This window comes from Pipistrellus hanaki, assembly GCF_964339955.1.
Source record: "Pipistrellus hanaki genome assembly, chromosome: 8".
In the NCBI taxonomy this organism is placed as follows: Eukaryota; Metazoa; Chordata; class Mammalia; order Chiroptera; family Vespertilionidae; genus Pipistrellus; species Pipistrellus hanaki.
In genome coordinates, this window is record NC_140510.1 from 54,024,149 (window position 1) to 54,040,748 (window position 16,600).

A 16,600-nucleotide genomic window follows, 5' to 3' on the forward strand; every position below is an offset into this window, starting at 1 on the left:
AACAAACCTCATGCTTCTACAGTGAGGTCCCTAATGTGCAGTGCAGATGCTCTCCCTGCCGTCAAGCTTCTCCTCAGACCTGAGCCAGCTCAGACTGTCCAGAGCCAGTCATCTTTCTTCTGAGGACAGGGATTGCCTCTACCTAACTCCATGTGACTGCTTCCTCCTTTCTCTTGAGATGATGCAGCAGCCACTAAATAGCTCTGCAATGCCCACCTATCCAGAGGACACAGATCTGGGTCTCCAGTCTGTAGAGTCCCTTCAAGCAGAGAGGCCAGATACCTACTGAATCACTCACTATTACCATGGGTTGGAGCAGAGCTGTGGTGAGGAACAGGGAGGACAGCAACCTCTATCAGGATAACCCTACCCACCAGGAATAATTCACCTGTTTTACCAGCTTTGCTTTTGGTCTGTATAAGCTATTTAACAATTAAAATTCTCTTTGAAGAGATATTTCCAGCTTTAATTAACTACTAATCTTAACTAATAAAAGTTACTTTAATAGTTTTTCTTGTATTGTTAATCATATTTATAAGCTTTGAAAATATGAAAAATCCTTCCTAGACAGGAGTGGAAGAGAAGCTTCATTTTTTAGGAACAACCTTTTCCCTTTATACAGAGCTTCCGAATGTCAACTCTTAGTAAAACCTGAGGAGGCAGTGGCACTTGCCCTCATGTTTGGGCTGAGTCAGTAAGAAAGCTGCTCCTGCCGAAACCGGTTTGGCTCAATGGATAGAGCGTCGGCTTGGGGACTGAAAGGTCCCGGGTTCGATTCCGGGCAAGGGCATGTACCTTGGTTGCGGGCATATCCCTAGTAGGGGGTGTGCAAGAGGCGGCTGATCGATGACTCTCTCTCATCGATGTTTCTGACTCTCTATCTCTCTCCCTTCCTCTGTACAAAATCAATAAAATATATTAAAAAAGAAAAAAAAGAAAACTGCTCCTGCGCTCATACCTCACACGTGGTGCCCATGAACTGCGCCGTCACCGTCTCCGCCCTGCATCTGCAGCTGCATCTGTGCCTGCATCCTGGCGATCATCTCCTGCATGCGGCGGAGCTGTGGGCACAAGACAGGGACACATCACTGTGTATAGGGTCTGCTAGCCCTTATTCTTTATGGTGGTCCTCGGAGGCCTAATATTAACTTCTTTGCTTACCCAACACAAGACAAAGAATTAACAAGCCAGTATAATGAGCAACAACTCAATAGAAAACTGAGCAAATGGTAAGAATACGCAATTCAAGTATAAAAAAAGAAATGAATAAACAAAATAAAGACAATGCGAGATTTTTTTAAACCTAAAAGGTGGGAAAGAGACTGGGGCTACCCAGTGGAGAATGTGAGCCCAGGCCATGCGACAGCCCTGTCACACCCCTGGAGAATATGCATCCTCTGCTATCTCTATCCATTCTACCACTGTGGTTTCTACATGTTCAAAAGACCTCAAGGTTTACAAGGATTATAAATTATTTACCTAAGTTTTCTTCGGGTAACTTTTTAATTCTTTTTCTTAAAAAATATTTTAATTGATTTTTTTAGAGAGGAAGGAAGAGGGAGAGAAAGAAACATTAATGTAAGAGTGAAGCATAGACTGGCTGCCTCATGCACACTCCTTACTGGGGAATGGAGCCACAACCTGGGCACGTGCCCTGATGGAGAATTGAACAGGCAACCTTCCCGTGAGCAGGATGCCACCCAATCAATTGAGCCACACTGGCCAGGGTTTGGTTATGTTTTTAACATTTAAATATTTGCTCTTATTGAATTTATTTGGCCAAAGGAGTGAGTCTTATTTTTGTTTCAAAACGGCTGCCCTGTTCTGGGATTACTTACTAAGTATGTCTGGATTCCACAATTCAACAGACCTCAAAGCCGGCTTTGTAAGAGACATTTCCATCCTTCTGACATAGTTCCTGACATGTACTGAATCAGCCTCCCACAACTGGACCAACTTCTCAGGGTGACCACTGTTCTCTGACTTCTCTATAACCACCAAAGCCAACCTCTTCTCATTAGTCTATTTCCAACAGCGTCCTGTATTTCCCCTGCTTAGTCTTCAAAAGAAACATTACATTATCTTAACCTCTTCCCTCCAAGTCTGCTGGGATTGCATTAAATTTAGAGAAAACTGTGATCTTTGTATTAAGCATCCTAAAAAGTTGGGTCTTTATTAAAATTTTGAAAATTGTCAGTAGTTTTCTGGTTTCTTTCCCCATGTAAGTCCTACTTATTTCTTCATAAATTTGTTAATGATTGTGAATAGCAGTTTTTCATTATATTTTCTAATCAGTTATTATCTATGTATAGGAAAGCTGATTTATGAACATATTACAAAAATCAGTTATGTTAATAAATTCTCATTGGTCACAAGCTTTTTCACTAAATTTCAATTGGATAATACATGTGAAACAATAGATTTATTATTATATATAGATGTGTATATGAAATACATTAGATACATGAAATATATTCCTTCTTAAAAAATCAGGGAAGCTATAAAAAGCTAATTATAAATAGTATTCTTGATATAAACAATTTTAGATTTAAAATACTTTCCTGCTGAAACTGGTTTGGCTCAATGGATAGAGCGTTGGCTTGGGGACTGAAGGGTCCCGGGTTCGATTCCGGTCAAGGGCATGTACCTTGGTTGCGGGCATATCCCCAGTAGGGGGTGTGCAAGAGGCAGCTGATCGATGACTCTCTCTCATCGATGTTTCTAACTATCTCTCTCTCTCTCTTCCTCTCTGTACAAAATCAATAAAATATATTAAAAAATAAAAAATAAAAAAAAAATAAAATACTTTCCTACTTACCTCAGCTTCTTTTTCCAGCAAGATCTGATCTTTATTCATGTCCTCATTTTCCACCTTTCTAAGAGTTGAAAAAAATTACAATTACAATACAGCAACAAATATAAGTTGGTTATTTCTGATGACAGATAACCAAAGTAACATTTCACTTTATATTTCTTAGACATGTATTTACTTAAAATTACATATATTTATCATTTTTCTAATTAATGGCCTGAATAAATGAGGGTAAAAAAAACAAAACATGAAATGGAAAATACAAGAGATACTCTAAGCTGGGATGATGACACTTCCATCATTATCTACTCAAAATACAGCAGCTACTTTCTGAAGAATACTTTTTTGAGTTATTCTTTATGAACACAGACTATGTCCATCACACTGAAAATAAGGAACAGGCTCTGAGGTCTTAGCAGAGAGGGCCATTATAGGGGCCCCAGCTCATGAAGACACAGCTACTAACATGCCGAGGCTGTTAGTACTTATAGAAAACATGCAATTCAAAAACAACCATTGCCTGGTTGTCTGCTCCTCAATGGGACCTCCTTGCTGCTTCTACTTTCCTTAATGTCTAATCCCCACATTAATAAAACAATAAAGTAGACTTTACTGTACACTTGTAAATATGCACATACTCAACAAATTTTAAAAATGTGAATATTTTAGTGAACTACAATACAGAAAATTATTTTAATGAATGCTGTACATTATTTATTTATTTACTAAGCTCTATGCATAGATGTGGTTTTATCAGACATGAATCAGGTCTCATTAAAAAACCCATGGGAATAGTAAACAGCTGAGTGAGGGCAGCCATGTGTGCTACTGAGTAGACCTGCTGCTCCCACCTTAACCCTTGGGGTGCTGCACTTTCTTGGGGTGAGACTGTCCTCATTTACAGACAGACACTTTTGAGAAAGCATCCACCACATGCATATGGCCTTTCCATTTAAAGCTGTCCTGTCTGTGCAGATGATTAAAGCTGCCTTTAACAGGCTAAAAAGGGTGCAATTTGATTAAATTAGCAACAAGTTGCTTATAATAGCTTTTGAGTAGAAAACCAAACCATGCTGCTTTGAGGTCAAGGAAGAGCTGGACACATACAGGATAGTGTGACTTGGAGTGACAAACATGGACAGAGAGGTAGTCTCACCTGCCACCTCTTTTGAGCCTCTCGGAACGGAAGTTCTCATAGTGAAGGTCCTGGGTCACCTCCTGGAGGTCCTGCATGTGAGTGCTGAAAGAGAAAAGAATGCACCAAGCTGGACTCCATGCATGTGCCATTTGCATGAAGAAAACAACGAATTATGGACACAAAAGAACCCACAAAGTAAAATTCCACTTACTACCTGGCAAAATGTACACAAAATTAAAGGAATATGGGGATAAGGCTATGAAAACGTCTACAGAGGTGTATCCTTCCTTGCTACCGCAGTAAATGAACATCCCACCCACCCCGCAGGGCCAGGTTAAGAGTCCCTCCATAGGACCTCTGCCACAGGTATGGCCAAATTCTGCATGAGACTATCATTCCTGGACAGGGCCAGATGCATAGACATCAGTTTTTTTTTTTTTTTTTTTTTTTAGGTAAACAGTGTCTGAAACAGAACACACTTTCTGAAAGTATTTATAGAAAACATGCAATTCAAATATTCATTACTTCATAAACTTAAAATGTGTATCAGATAGAGTTAATTAGCTTAAGCTATGGAGAACACAAAATGAAGTATTAACATACTGGATAAAATAGAAACAGCACTTTGAATCTTCTAATCACTATATAGAACATTCTTGGGTTTCTGGCTGAGTTTTTTCCAGTAGGTAAGAACTCAAAGAGTTGAGAGATTATATTTCTGTTACTCAGGATCCAGGGAATGGACTGAGTAATGGGATGGCCCATTTTCCCTCTTTCTGAGAAACACACAACTGACACCAAAGTTCCACACCCTCCACCTCTGACAGGATCACGACAGCTGAAAACCCATCCCTGAAGGAGCCGGTGCAGTTTAAATGACTGAAGTATGTTAAATAGAGCTTGAATGATAAATTTAATGGTATTTTTTAAAGTGATTTTAATTCACTAAAACTGCTAACCCAAGTGAGACATATGTGGCACGTAGAGCAGTTTTCATTAGTTAAGGTTTTCTAGATCAGCCATTGTTTGAACTCTTCTGATTAAAGAGGTATTAGATTTTGGCAATACTCTTTCTTTCAGCCTCTTCATTCAAGAGCAACAGTATTACATGTACTTTGTTAAATGTGGAATTTATTTTTAGGGGAAACGGTCTGTTTTTGTAGTCAGGGCTGTCCTAGTTGCTAGGACTCAATAGAGGAATAGAATGGGGGCAACCCTCAGAGAGCCTGAGGCTGACCAGCAGGGGCAGCATACCCCAGTTGGCCCCTAAGGCAGATCCAAACATGTCTTCTCTGGAGCAGGAGGTGACCCTTGCTGGGTATGGCCACCCACACATTAGTCTACTTTTAGCCTCAAAAGAGACCCTAGCAATCAATGAGAAAGGAGTACTGAGCTACAGGTCACAGGTGGGAGGGCTAGTTCAGATCATCCCAGAGAGCCTGCAGGTGGGGGCCTTCTGTTCCATTAGGGACAATGGAAGTCCCATGAACATCCCACACTCTCTGTGCTGGGCTCTGCCAACTTTGTGCATGACTGTCTTACATGAGCATTGTCCTCAGCTTCAGAAAGTCATTGTGTTCTGGGTTCTCCACCTCCACGACACCCCACGGATAGAGGCGGCCTCGGACCTTCTTGCCTTTGGCTTCTATCAGCTGATTGGATCCAACCACAGAGAACGGGATACTGGCCTAGAAAGAGACATACAGGGTTGACAGGCTCCACACAGGGACTGCCACCTTCACCGCAAACACAGGAGCATCAACAGAGGGGGCACTTTGCTGCTCCCACAGGATTACTTGGAAAGCTTATGGTGCACACTTTACTTGGAAGTGGCAGGCATCTTCCACAGGACGAACTGCATGAACAAATTAAACCTACAATTAAGATTCCTAAGCCCTACAGCGACAGTTAGATCACAATATCCAGACAACTTCTCTAAGTCAAGCTCCAGAATCTGGTTCTCCATCAACTCCTCCCATTTGAATGCAGACAGCAGGAAACAGGAGTTAGTCATGCTGTGCACCTGGAATTCTTACCTTGAGAAGTCTGGTCTGCTCTTTAAAATCTTCATCTTCATCTGATTCTGCATCAGGTAAGTGATAGATTTTGATGTTATGTTCTTCAATTTCATCCAGAATCTGAAAACAAAATCAGAAGCAATTTTAACAAACTGCACAAATTTTAGTCAAGCTTAACTAATTGTATTGGAAAATACACCAGAATTACACAAACTTCAATAAAAAAATCAAATGGATTATGACAATTATTTTCAAAGATATCATGAACTGCTAAAACAGTATTTAAGTATTTGGAGGGACCTCTGTCCATAGTAATACAATATACCACCAATGTCCATGTACAACCTCCCACAGTGGCCAGAACAAGTGCCTCAGGAGCCACAGACAGATGCTGCCAGTAGAGGAGAGCCACATGTGTCGCCTAAAGAGTTCCCGAAGAACACACAGGAGTCTCATAAAGAGGGAGAGAGGCACTTGGGGAAAATCTGTCAAAATCGTGAGGGGAGAACACAAAAAGGCCGTTTTGATAATCACAAGAAATCTAGGATGGTGGAACACAGGACATGGAATTGGGTAAGTCAGAAGAACCACTGGAGTGACCAAGGGGCAAACCCCTAGAATGCCAGGCCAGGGTCTGAGATCTGGGATCCAGACTTACTCAATAGGCAAAAAGTGGCCTCCAGTGAAACCTCACACTCTACACTGTCAACCAGGGAGCAGACCACTAAGAGGGGAGGGAAAACAAGGCTGGAATCGGGGTAAGCATTCATTCATTAGTCTATATGCTGGGTATTCCATCAGGTACGAGGAGGGCTGGAGCTCTGCTTACTCTCACACCAAGACTTGGGCATTGTAGATGGAAAAAGGGGTTCTATGGAAAGTAAGCTCACTGGGCAAGTAATGGTAGATAGTCACACCCCAGGCATACAACGTCCTTAGTAAAAGGTTTATCTTCAACTTAAATTAGCTCTGTCCATTGTTCCTAGGTGAACACACCTTTGAAATGTTCCCACCCCCCCAGACCTGTCCTTCAAAGTATGTCCTGTAATCTGATCAGTGCCTTGCTCTTACCCACCATCATGTAATCTTGTGTTCCCTCCTTAATTCCAAATACATGAGAAGCTGCAAAACTGTTATTTTTTTGGAGCATTTGAGAATTTGCTCCCTGTCATGTCAAGTTTGGCTAAAGAAAAATAAACTCATAAAAATTCTCTACAGCTCGGATGTTACTTACGTCCGACAGCCCAAGGGAAGAGAGAACATAAGCCAAGCCAGCAGGGAACACCCGCCTCAAACCCTGCTCCTTTTTTTTTTTAATCCTCACCTGAGGATATTTTTTTCCATTGATTTTTAGAAAGAGTGGAAGGGAGGGGGAGAGAGAGAAAAACAGCAATGTAAGAGAGACAGATCTATTGGTTGCCTCTTATAGGCACCCAGACAGGTGGGGTTTGTTTTTCTTAATGTAGACCTCCCATTGAACACACTGTTTGCAGCTGGATAGGTGAGGCCCAAATTAAAGGGGTTAAGGAGAGGGTAGATCGACACCAGAACATAAAACAAAGGAGGGTGGAGAGGTTTGAGAGGTTCCTTCAGATCAGGGAGGAGTAAAGAAACCAGACAAAGAGAAGGGGTTAAAAAGGACCAAGATAAAAGAGATTAGTGCACCAAGTATTTCAATTCATTTCAGAGTTTGAAATCAAGCCCTAAATGTTTTGAGTATAAGATGAGATGGGCATTAAGCAAGCTACCCTGGGTATGTCTTTCCCCTATTGCTCTGAAATGGAATGTTAACACCCTATAGATGATGAAGTTTCCTTAGATGGAAATTGCCAAAATACTGACTATAACATAAAAATGCCTAAGTTTTCAGAGGCTCCTCCAAGGATCTGAATGTTTCCTAAAATATTGGCAGCCATCTGAAACAGTAAAGAATACAGTTGAGAAATATGAGTACATACAATTTAGAAACTCTGCCATGGAAAAGATAGCCAGAAAAACGTGAACACACAAAACTCAGACTCTGACATAATAGTCTAAAAACAAGAGTATCTGTAACTCAATGAAAGGAGAGGCAAGTCTCTAAAAACCTAAGAGAATGCCAAGGGCATTGAGCACCAGCAACCAGGAGGAAACATGACAAAAGTTGGTGACACTTCAGGAGTGTTGGGGAGAGAAGAGCGTGCTTGAATGCTGCTTTGGAAACAAGCTTATTTTGAGGGAAATTTAGCCATCTTTCAAGTACTTAAATATGCATTAATTTCCTTTTCAAGAATTTGTCTGACTTTACAACTGTTCAACACATAAACATATCTGAGTGTCTAACACATGCCAAGTCCTGTTCCAAACTTTTGGAATACACAAGCAAGCAAAGATCCCAATGTCAGGGACTGGGGGGTGGGGGCGGGAAGACCCAGAAACATACTGAAGAACACTATGCATGCCTTAAGATAAGGGTGAGAGGTGTGCTTTCTGCCTAGGTTGGGAGGTCTTAGAAAGAAAAGTGGTAGAAGCATAGCTATGACTAATCTGTAAATAATCCTATTCTGTAAAAACAAAAAGATAGAGACCACGTTCTAGAAGGATACCTGTTAACAGTGGTTATTTTTGAGGATAATTAAAGGAACTCTTATTTGTAGAATATAGCATATGAGCTTGGACTTCTCAATAATCATACAAACAGGTATGCAATTTAAAATAGGTAACTGAAGTTTTATGGGAGAACAGAGACCACACCCAGCTCAGGAGCTGGAGAACCGCTGTGCAACCTCCACAGCTACTAGATGTACCAGTTAATAATTCGGATTTTGTAATAAAAGAAAACACGATAATTTCAAGAGAAACATCAAAAGTGTCTTATTCAAAGTAATGTCCACCGCTAGCTACACTTTTCCCACATCTTTCAGGTAATTTGTGGATATCATCCCAATAGAAATTTTCTTGTTTTGAGGCAAACCATTCAGAGACCCAATTTTCCACTTCTTCATACGTTTTGAAGTGCTGCTCAGAAAGTATGTGTGCCATCGATCTGAACAAGTGGTAATCTGAAGGGGCAAGGTCTGGCGAATACAGCGGGTGGGTTAAGATTTCCCAGGCAAGATCTTTTAATGTGTCTTTAGCTGGTTTGAATTGTGTGATGGTGCATTATCATGAAGCAAAATTACTTTGCCATGTCTTCGGGCCCATTCTGGTTGTTGTATGATCAAAGCATGGTTCAAATTGATTATTTGATGTCGGTAGTGGTCTCACCTGATTTTAAAAGCTCATAATACACCACACTTTCCTGATCCCACTAAACACAGAGCATTGTCTTCTTTTCTAAGCAATTTGGCCTTGCAGTCGATATTGATGGTTGACCTGGATCATCAATCCATGCTTTTGTGCATGTGGGATTCTCAAAATAAATCCACTTTTCATCACCAGTCACAATTCGATGCAAAAAAAGACTTTTTTTTCCTGCCAGTGAAGCAACATTTTACTGATAACTTTTTGGTTTTCTATTTGTCTTTTGTTCAGTTGATGTGGCACCCATTTTCCTTCCTTTAAAATCTTTCCCATTGCACCAAAACCAGTTTGGCTCAGTCGATAGAGCTTTGGCCTGCGGACTGAAGGGTCCCAGGTTCGATTCAGGTCAAGGGCATGTTAAAAAAAAAATATTTCCCATTGCTTGTAAAAGATAGGAAATTATTTGCTGAGCAACGTTTAATCTTTCTGCAAGTTGTTTTTGAGTTTGACACACATCTTCATCCAATAATGCTTGTAATTGTTGGTCTTCAAACTTTTTTGGTTGACCTGAATGTTCTTTGTCTTTCACATAGAAATCATCACGTTTAACACATTTAAACCAGTGTTCACAAGTATCTTGAGATGGAACCTGTTCACCATAAGCTTCTCGAAGTATACGATAACTTTCAGCAGCACTTTTCTTCAAAATAATGAATTAAAACTTCCCGCAAATGCTCTTTTTTGGCACGAAATTTGACATTTTTAAGTGTAAAAATATCTACTGGTGTTAACACCTTCAGAAAATTTGACATACGAAGTTCTGATGCTTGTTATCAATATAACAAAATAGCATACATATCAAATCGCATATATATAAACATATGTGTAACTCCATCCATTGAAAAAAAATCTGCATTATTAACTGGTACACCTAGTAAATGCAGGCCTCTCAGCCTTCTGACAGCAGACTATCATCATTAGTACACATTCCCAGAAAAATGTGAGGGTTAGAGTGTTTAGATGGAACAGAGAGCATCAGGGAGATCCTCTAACCCCAATTCACATTGTTACTGTTCACGAAATGTGGCTGCACAATAGCGATCTTCTTGGCACTGAGGGGAAGAAGTTCACCTAAGGTGAATTATAAGGAACAGTAGTAATTCGATACCTTTGTGAAGGAAAAATACTAAAAAATTAGAAGTATTAGGTGCTGCTTAAAACAGTTACTCACCCTTTTCTTCAAACGCTCCCGTTCCTTTAGAGTGAGGGTATCAGCTTTTGCAATGACAGGCACAATATTGACCTTGTTGTGTATCGCCTTCATAAATGCGACATCTAAAGGCTTAAGTCCGTGTCCAAAGGGCGAGATGAAATAGAAGCAGCAGTGTACCCTGTTGTCCACGATGTGCCGCCGGTTGAGGCCACTCTCGTCATGTAGGTACCGTTCGAACTGCTCGTCGATATAGGAGATGATGGTCTTGAAGCTGAGACACACACAATGAGGATCAAGGGTACAAAAGACAGGCAGGCCCTAACTTCAGAAACGAAGCAAGTTTTCCTTCCCCTGTGCCCTACCTTCCAAATATAACTGTAACTCATCTGTAAGATGGAAATGGAAACTGACTGCTCCATTTGGCAAGATGGATATATCTGGAAACTGTGCCAAGTGCTAAGGACTGGGGGTCAAAAGTCAGAATGGGAGAGGTCACAAGAGCCTGTAATGACTGAGTGAAGAGCCTGGGCTGCCAATCCTTTTAAGGGGTGTAATGGCAGCAGCAGGATACGGCAAGAGCAGGCAATGGAGATGTGGAGACAGTAAGCAGTGTAGACACAATGCCAAGGCTGACCTGCAGGAGGGGCAGTTTCCAATGAAGGGGAGAGGCCTCCCCGTCCTCCCTTTTCTGCCTACTGCTGAGCATTGATGCTTTATGCTCCTGGGAAGGACCAGGCACCTCCCTACATGAAATGGGATTCTCAGCAGCATCCTGGGAAGGCTGCTCTCATTTTCTACTTGTGCATTTCCCAATTGGTGCAAATGTCAGGGAGCAGCCATTTCCAAGCACTGGGTCTTGAGTGACTGTGAGAGTTCCAGAGGAACACTGGACCCCAATATCATGTCCACTGGTTACAGCACCACTTAGAACAGAGGGTTGACTCTATAATCTCAGATCTCACCAGAATGTAATTAAGAGGAAAAAAAACACTCATTCTTTGTGGGATTCCTTATTTAAAATGTCCTACTTCATGTGCCTTAAACTGTCCTATGAATTCCTGGGCCAGTGTTTCTCAGTAGTTAGAGTGTCAGACACGCACCAAAGGGACAAGGGTTCAATCCCAGTCAAAGGCATGTACTTGGGTTGCAGTTTTGATGGTGACCCCAGTGAATATGAATCTTTCACACAGTGAAATCCCTCTCTGCATCCCTCCCTAAAAATCAATGGAAAAAATGTCCTCAGGTGAGGATTAACCAAAAAATAAAAATAAAAATAAAAATTGTCCCATTATTTTATCATATCCAGTAACTCCACACCCAATAATCACTCAGCACTATACATTTAAATATAGCAAAACAAACAAAAGTGGAGAAGTAACCAGTGACACCACAGAAATACAAAGGATTATAAGAAAATACTATAAATAAGATAGACAAAGTGGAAGAAATAGACAAATTCCTAGAAAAATACAATCTCCTAAAACTGAATCAGGAGGAATCAGAAAACCTATAACAACAAAAAATTCCCAGAAAAAACAAAAGCCCAGGTCCAGATGACTTCACACGGGAGTTTTAGCAAACATTCAAAGAAGAACTAACACTTATACTCCTCAAACTATTTCAGAAAATCCAATAGGAAGGAACACTTCCAAAGTCTTTTTATGAGGCCAGCATTAACATAATTCCAAAACCAGATAAAGATACTAAAAAGAAAGAGAATTACAGGCCAATATCCCTGATGAACATAGATGCTAAAATCCTCAACAAAATATTAGTAAATTGAAATATATTAAAAAGATCATACACCACGACCAAGTGGGATTTATTCCAGAGATGCAAGGCTGGTACAATATTCACAAATCAATAAACGTGATACATCACATAAACAAATTGAAAGACAAAAATCACAGCAAAAGAAACCATCACCAAAATGAAAAGAGAGCCCACTGCATAGAAGAACATATTTGGCAATGATACATCTGATAAAGGGTTAATATCCAAAATATATAAGGAACTTACACAACTTACAAAAAGGAAGACAAACGATCCAATTAAAAAATGGGCAAAGAACCTAAATAAGACATTTCTCCAAAGAGGACATACAGATGGCCAAGAGACATATGAAAAAATGCTCAAAGTCACTAATCATCCGAGAGATGCAAATCAAAATGATAGTGAGGTACCATCTCACACCTGTCAGAATGGCTACCATCAACAAATCAAAAATGACAAGTGCTCTGGTGCAACCACTGTGGAGAACAGTATGGAGTTTCCTCAAAAAACTGAAAATGGAACTCCCATTTGACCCAGTAATCCCACTCCTAGGAATATATCCCAAGAAACTAGAAAAACCAATCAGAAAGGATATATGCACCCTATGTTCATAGCAGCACAATCTACAATAGCTAGAATTTGGAAACAGCCTAGGTGCCCGTCAGCAGATGATTGGATCAAAAAACTATGGTACATCTACACAGTGGGATACTATGCTGCCATAAAAAAGGAATTCTCATCATTTGCAGCAACCTGGATAGAATTGGAGAACATCATGCTGATTGAAATAAGCCAGTCAATGAAAGAGAAATACCACATGACCTCACTCATTTATGGATAATAAAGAACATTATAAACCGATGAACCAAAAGATAGATATAGAGACAGTAAAGCAACAAGCAGACTGTCAAATTACAGCGGGGAGGGTAAGGAGATCTGAGGGAGATAAGAGATCAACCGAAGGACTTGTATACATGCATATAAGTACAACCAATGGACATAAAACTCTGGGGAGGGAGGGTATATATATGGGGGGGGGGGTAATGTTAAATTATGTACACAGATAATAATTTAATAAAAAAAAAATGACAAGTGCTGGCAAGGATATGGATAAAAGGGGACCCTAGTACACTGCTGGTGGGAATGCAGACTGGTGCAATCATTATGGAAAACAATATGGAATTTCCTTAAAAAAATTAAATATGGATCTGCCATTTGACCCAGTGATCCCACTTCTAGGAGTACATCCTAAGAAACCTGAAACACCAATCAGAAAGTACCCCGATATTCATAGCAGCACAGTTTACAATAGCTAAGATCTGGAAACAGCCCAAGTGCTCATCAGTAGATAAATGGATAAAAAAACTGTGGTACATTTATACCATGGAATACTATGCAGTAGTAAAAACGAAGAATCTCTTTTCCTTTGAGAAAGCATGGAGGGACCTGGAGATTATCATGGTAAGTGAAATATGTCAGAGAAAGACAAATATCACATGATTGTACTCATATGTGAATCTATGTAACAAAATAAACTGATGAACGGAGTGGATCCAGAGACATGGAAGCATGGAACAGAGTGTGGAATCTCAGAGTAAGGTGGGGGAGGTGGGTGGGTGGGAGGTAATCAACCAAAGACCTTGTATGCATATATGCATAACCCATGGACACAGACAATAGAATGCTGAAGGTTTGGGGGCAGTGAGGGGAGGAGCCAGTCCCCTCCATGCTTCCTGTTTTAGAGAGGGTCAATGGAGGAAAAAAGGGACAAATGTAAGTCTTTCAACAATAAAGAATTATTTAAAAAAATAAAATATAGCAAAACAGATGTGAATATATGTACAGCCCTCAACACTTCCGGTTTGCCCTGTGGGGTGCGTACCAATCCCTGCAGTTGATGGCATCACCATAGCCGGGTGTGTCCACCACTGTCAGACGAAGCTTGACCCCTCGCTCTTCAATCTCAACAGTCGAAGCCTCAATTTGGACTGTTCTTTCAATTTTCTCTGGAAAAGAAAGAAACTTAGTAAGACAATGTGCCTTAACATTGAGCCAGTTTGCAAAGAGAAGAAATTATCTATTAGTTACTTATTATCAAATGACCTAAAAGCCACAACCTCTCTTTGAGGAAGGTTTTCAGAAGGTAATATGAGTATTATGTAAAAATGATTCCAGTGTAAGCAAGGGAAGTGTTAAAGGGCTGCCTGGAAAGGTAAAAATGAGAGCATTGAAAATTTTAATTTCTTTTCCTGGAACAAAGAAAACAATTTATGAATTCCTTTAAAATTGGATTCAGTGATAGGGCTATATGTCTCCATTGTGCTTAATCTAGGATGTCCTAGGATCTACCTGTGCTTAATCCATTCACTTAATTAGCGTTCACAGAAACCAGTTTCTGTACTGGGAACACTCAGAACCCCCAACCCCCACAGCAGTCTACTAATTAGTTACAAAGCTTTTTCCATGAGGTAACACTGTCACTTGATCCTCCCATCATACAGAAAACATAGGCAAGAACTATTTGTGACACTTTATAGACTTTAGAGACAACACACTTGGAGAGGATAGATCCATGGATACACTGTCAGTCTACAACCTGAATCCAAGGACACAGGTGCAGGACACTCTTTCCTACCTAAATGACATTTTCCTTGTGTTTACAGCAAACAAAAGCAAAAATGCAAGGCTCAGGCATAAAATATTAATTATGCCCTCTTAAACAACTTTCATGGCAAATTACACTTAGGAGTGTATGAATTTTTGTACCTGCAGCTCCAGGTATGATTCTTTCTGGGTAAAGATCCGTCAAGAACAGGCTGTTTATAAGAGTCGATTTTCCTAGTCCCGATTCACCTTTAAACAAAAAGGAGGACACCATCATGATATTATCAGGATGACCATCTGAGAGTTTATGCTAAGCCTGGCACTGGGCTAAAAAACATCACTTTCTGTACTCCATACAACTATGAATTTGATAGAACTCTCCCAATTTACTAATGGGGAGATGGATGCTCACAGGTCAGATACCCACCCAGAGCAGGGCCTCGATTTGAATCCAGTGTGTGGGGCTCCAGAATTCATATATTATAAGATCAGAAATGTGATCTCGCCTCTTAACAAATGTGTGAATGAATTCTAGAGGGGGGTCTTTATATTTTAATAGAATGCAAAGTAGTTTTTCAAACATGAGCTTGCCAATTGTTTAATGTGTCACATTTTCAGAAAACTGAACATATCTCCTCATCAATGCCTACAGCACTCTACTCCTAAGTTGTTGGTACAGGACAGAAACAGGAGACCCCTGTGTACTTTGACTTGCTGCAATCCCCCACCCCCTACAAGGAGGGAGCCAGTCCCTGCCCTGCTTCCTGTTTTAAACACCTCCATGTCCCCAAATTGGCAATTGCTATGTCAAGGTAACTTCCCCACACATACTGTTGAATGTATTATGACCAAGATGGGCAATATGTATTCATTCTAGCATTTAAGGAATTAAGAATCCCTCTTCAATTACATATTCTAAATGTTTTAAATTTAACTTCAAAGATATGCGAAAGACCAAACATTCTTATATTTGAAGGAAGCATGAACAGATTCCATCACTTCATTATTAGATTATCATCTACAGCTTAATTTTGTATGGAGAAGTACTTCTGAACTTGGTGCCTGACTGTCTCTCAGGCATCAAGGTTTGAACCTCTACCTGCTAAGTCCCATGTGGAAGGAGCACATATGTTTTAAAAATCATTGTTGATGAGAAAATCAAGAACACAAGAGTGAAGGTGAAATGTGCAAAGCTAGAAATTAGGACTGAACTTCAATTAGACTTTAATTTTTACAGATGAAAAGGAACATCAAAAGGACAAAACTAGAATTACATGAACATGACCCAATATAGGTCATAAAAAAATGTGACTAAACACATACTATTGCATCAAGTTATCCTTTTAATAAACTTTTCAGCAATCCCCTATATTTTTATCACGCTCAAAGGAGTTCCTTTCTGAGTCCCTAGCACAGGTCTGGGTGCTGGGACACAACAGAAAACAAGGCAAACAAGCCCCTGCTTCGTGGGGCTTTGCAATCCAGGGGGCAGATCACCAGATGACTTGCAATAGCTGAAAGGAGCTATTATGCAGAAGACATCTGAGCACAAGTGTTGGAGTAGAAGCAGCCTCTTTTAAAAAGTACTAAAATCCTGGTGGCTGATTCTATATCTTAATTTTAAGGGTATAAGTGATTATTTCACTTAGGATAGTTTTAGGGTAACACCTGCAAATAATCTGCTAACTCAGAACATGATGTTGTCCTTCAGCTAAATTCTGAGAGTGCCCAGCTCTGCTCTGCTCCACTGCCATTAATCTCTTTCCCGCAGTGGAGTTTCTCCCTTTAAAATGGGGGAAACACACACAAGAGATCTGGAC

The 16,600-nt window shown here is 40.2% G+C and overlaps 1 protein-coding gene across 1 annotated transcript in view; it reads right to left on the minus strand.

Annotated features, from left to right (window-relative positions):
- The window catches only part of SEPTIN2 (septin 2), a 31,680-nt gene that overhangs the window by 2,806 nt on the left and 12,274 nt on the right, over positions 1-16,600 (minus strand). The window contains exons 4-11 of the mRNA XM_084892619.1: positions 14,943-15,029; positions 14,059-14,182; positions 10,422-10,674; positions 5,987-6,088; positions 5,493-5,638; positions 3,969-4,052; positions 2,819-2,876; positions 959-1,061 (exon numbers count right to left, since the gene is read on the minus strand). Coding sequence (XP_084748745.1) covers positions 960-1,061; positions 2,819-2,876; positions 3,969-4,052; positions 5,493-5,638; positions 5,987-6,088; positions 10,422-10,674; positions 14,059-14,182; positions 14,943-15,029 — 956 coding nt within the window. The 3' untranslated portion in view covers position 959. The remainder of the gene's footprint in view (positions 1-958; positions 1,062-2,818; positions 2,877-3,968; positions 4,053-5,492; positions 5,639-5,986; positions 6,089-10,421; positions 10,675-14,058; positions 14,183-14,942; positions 15,030-16,600) is intronic.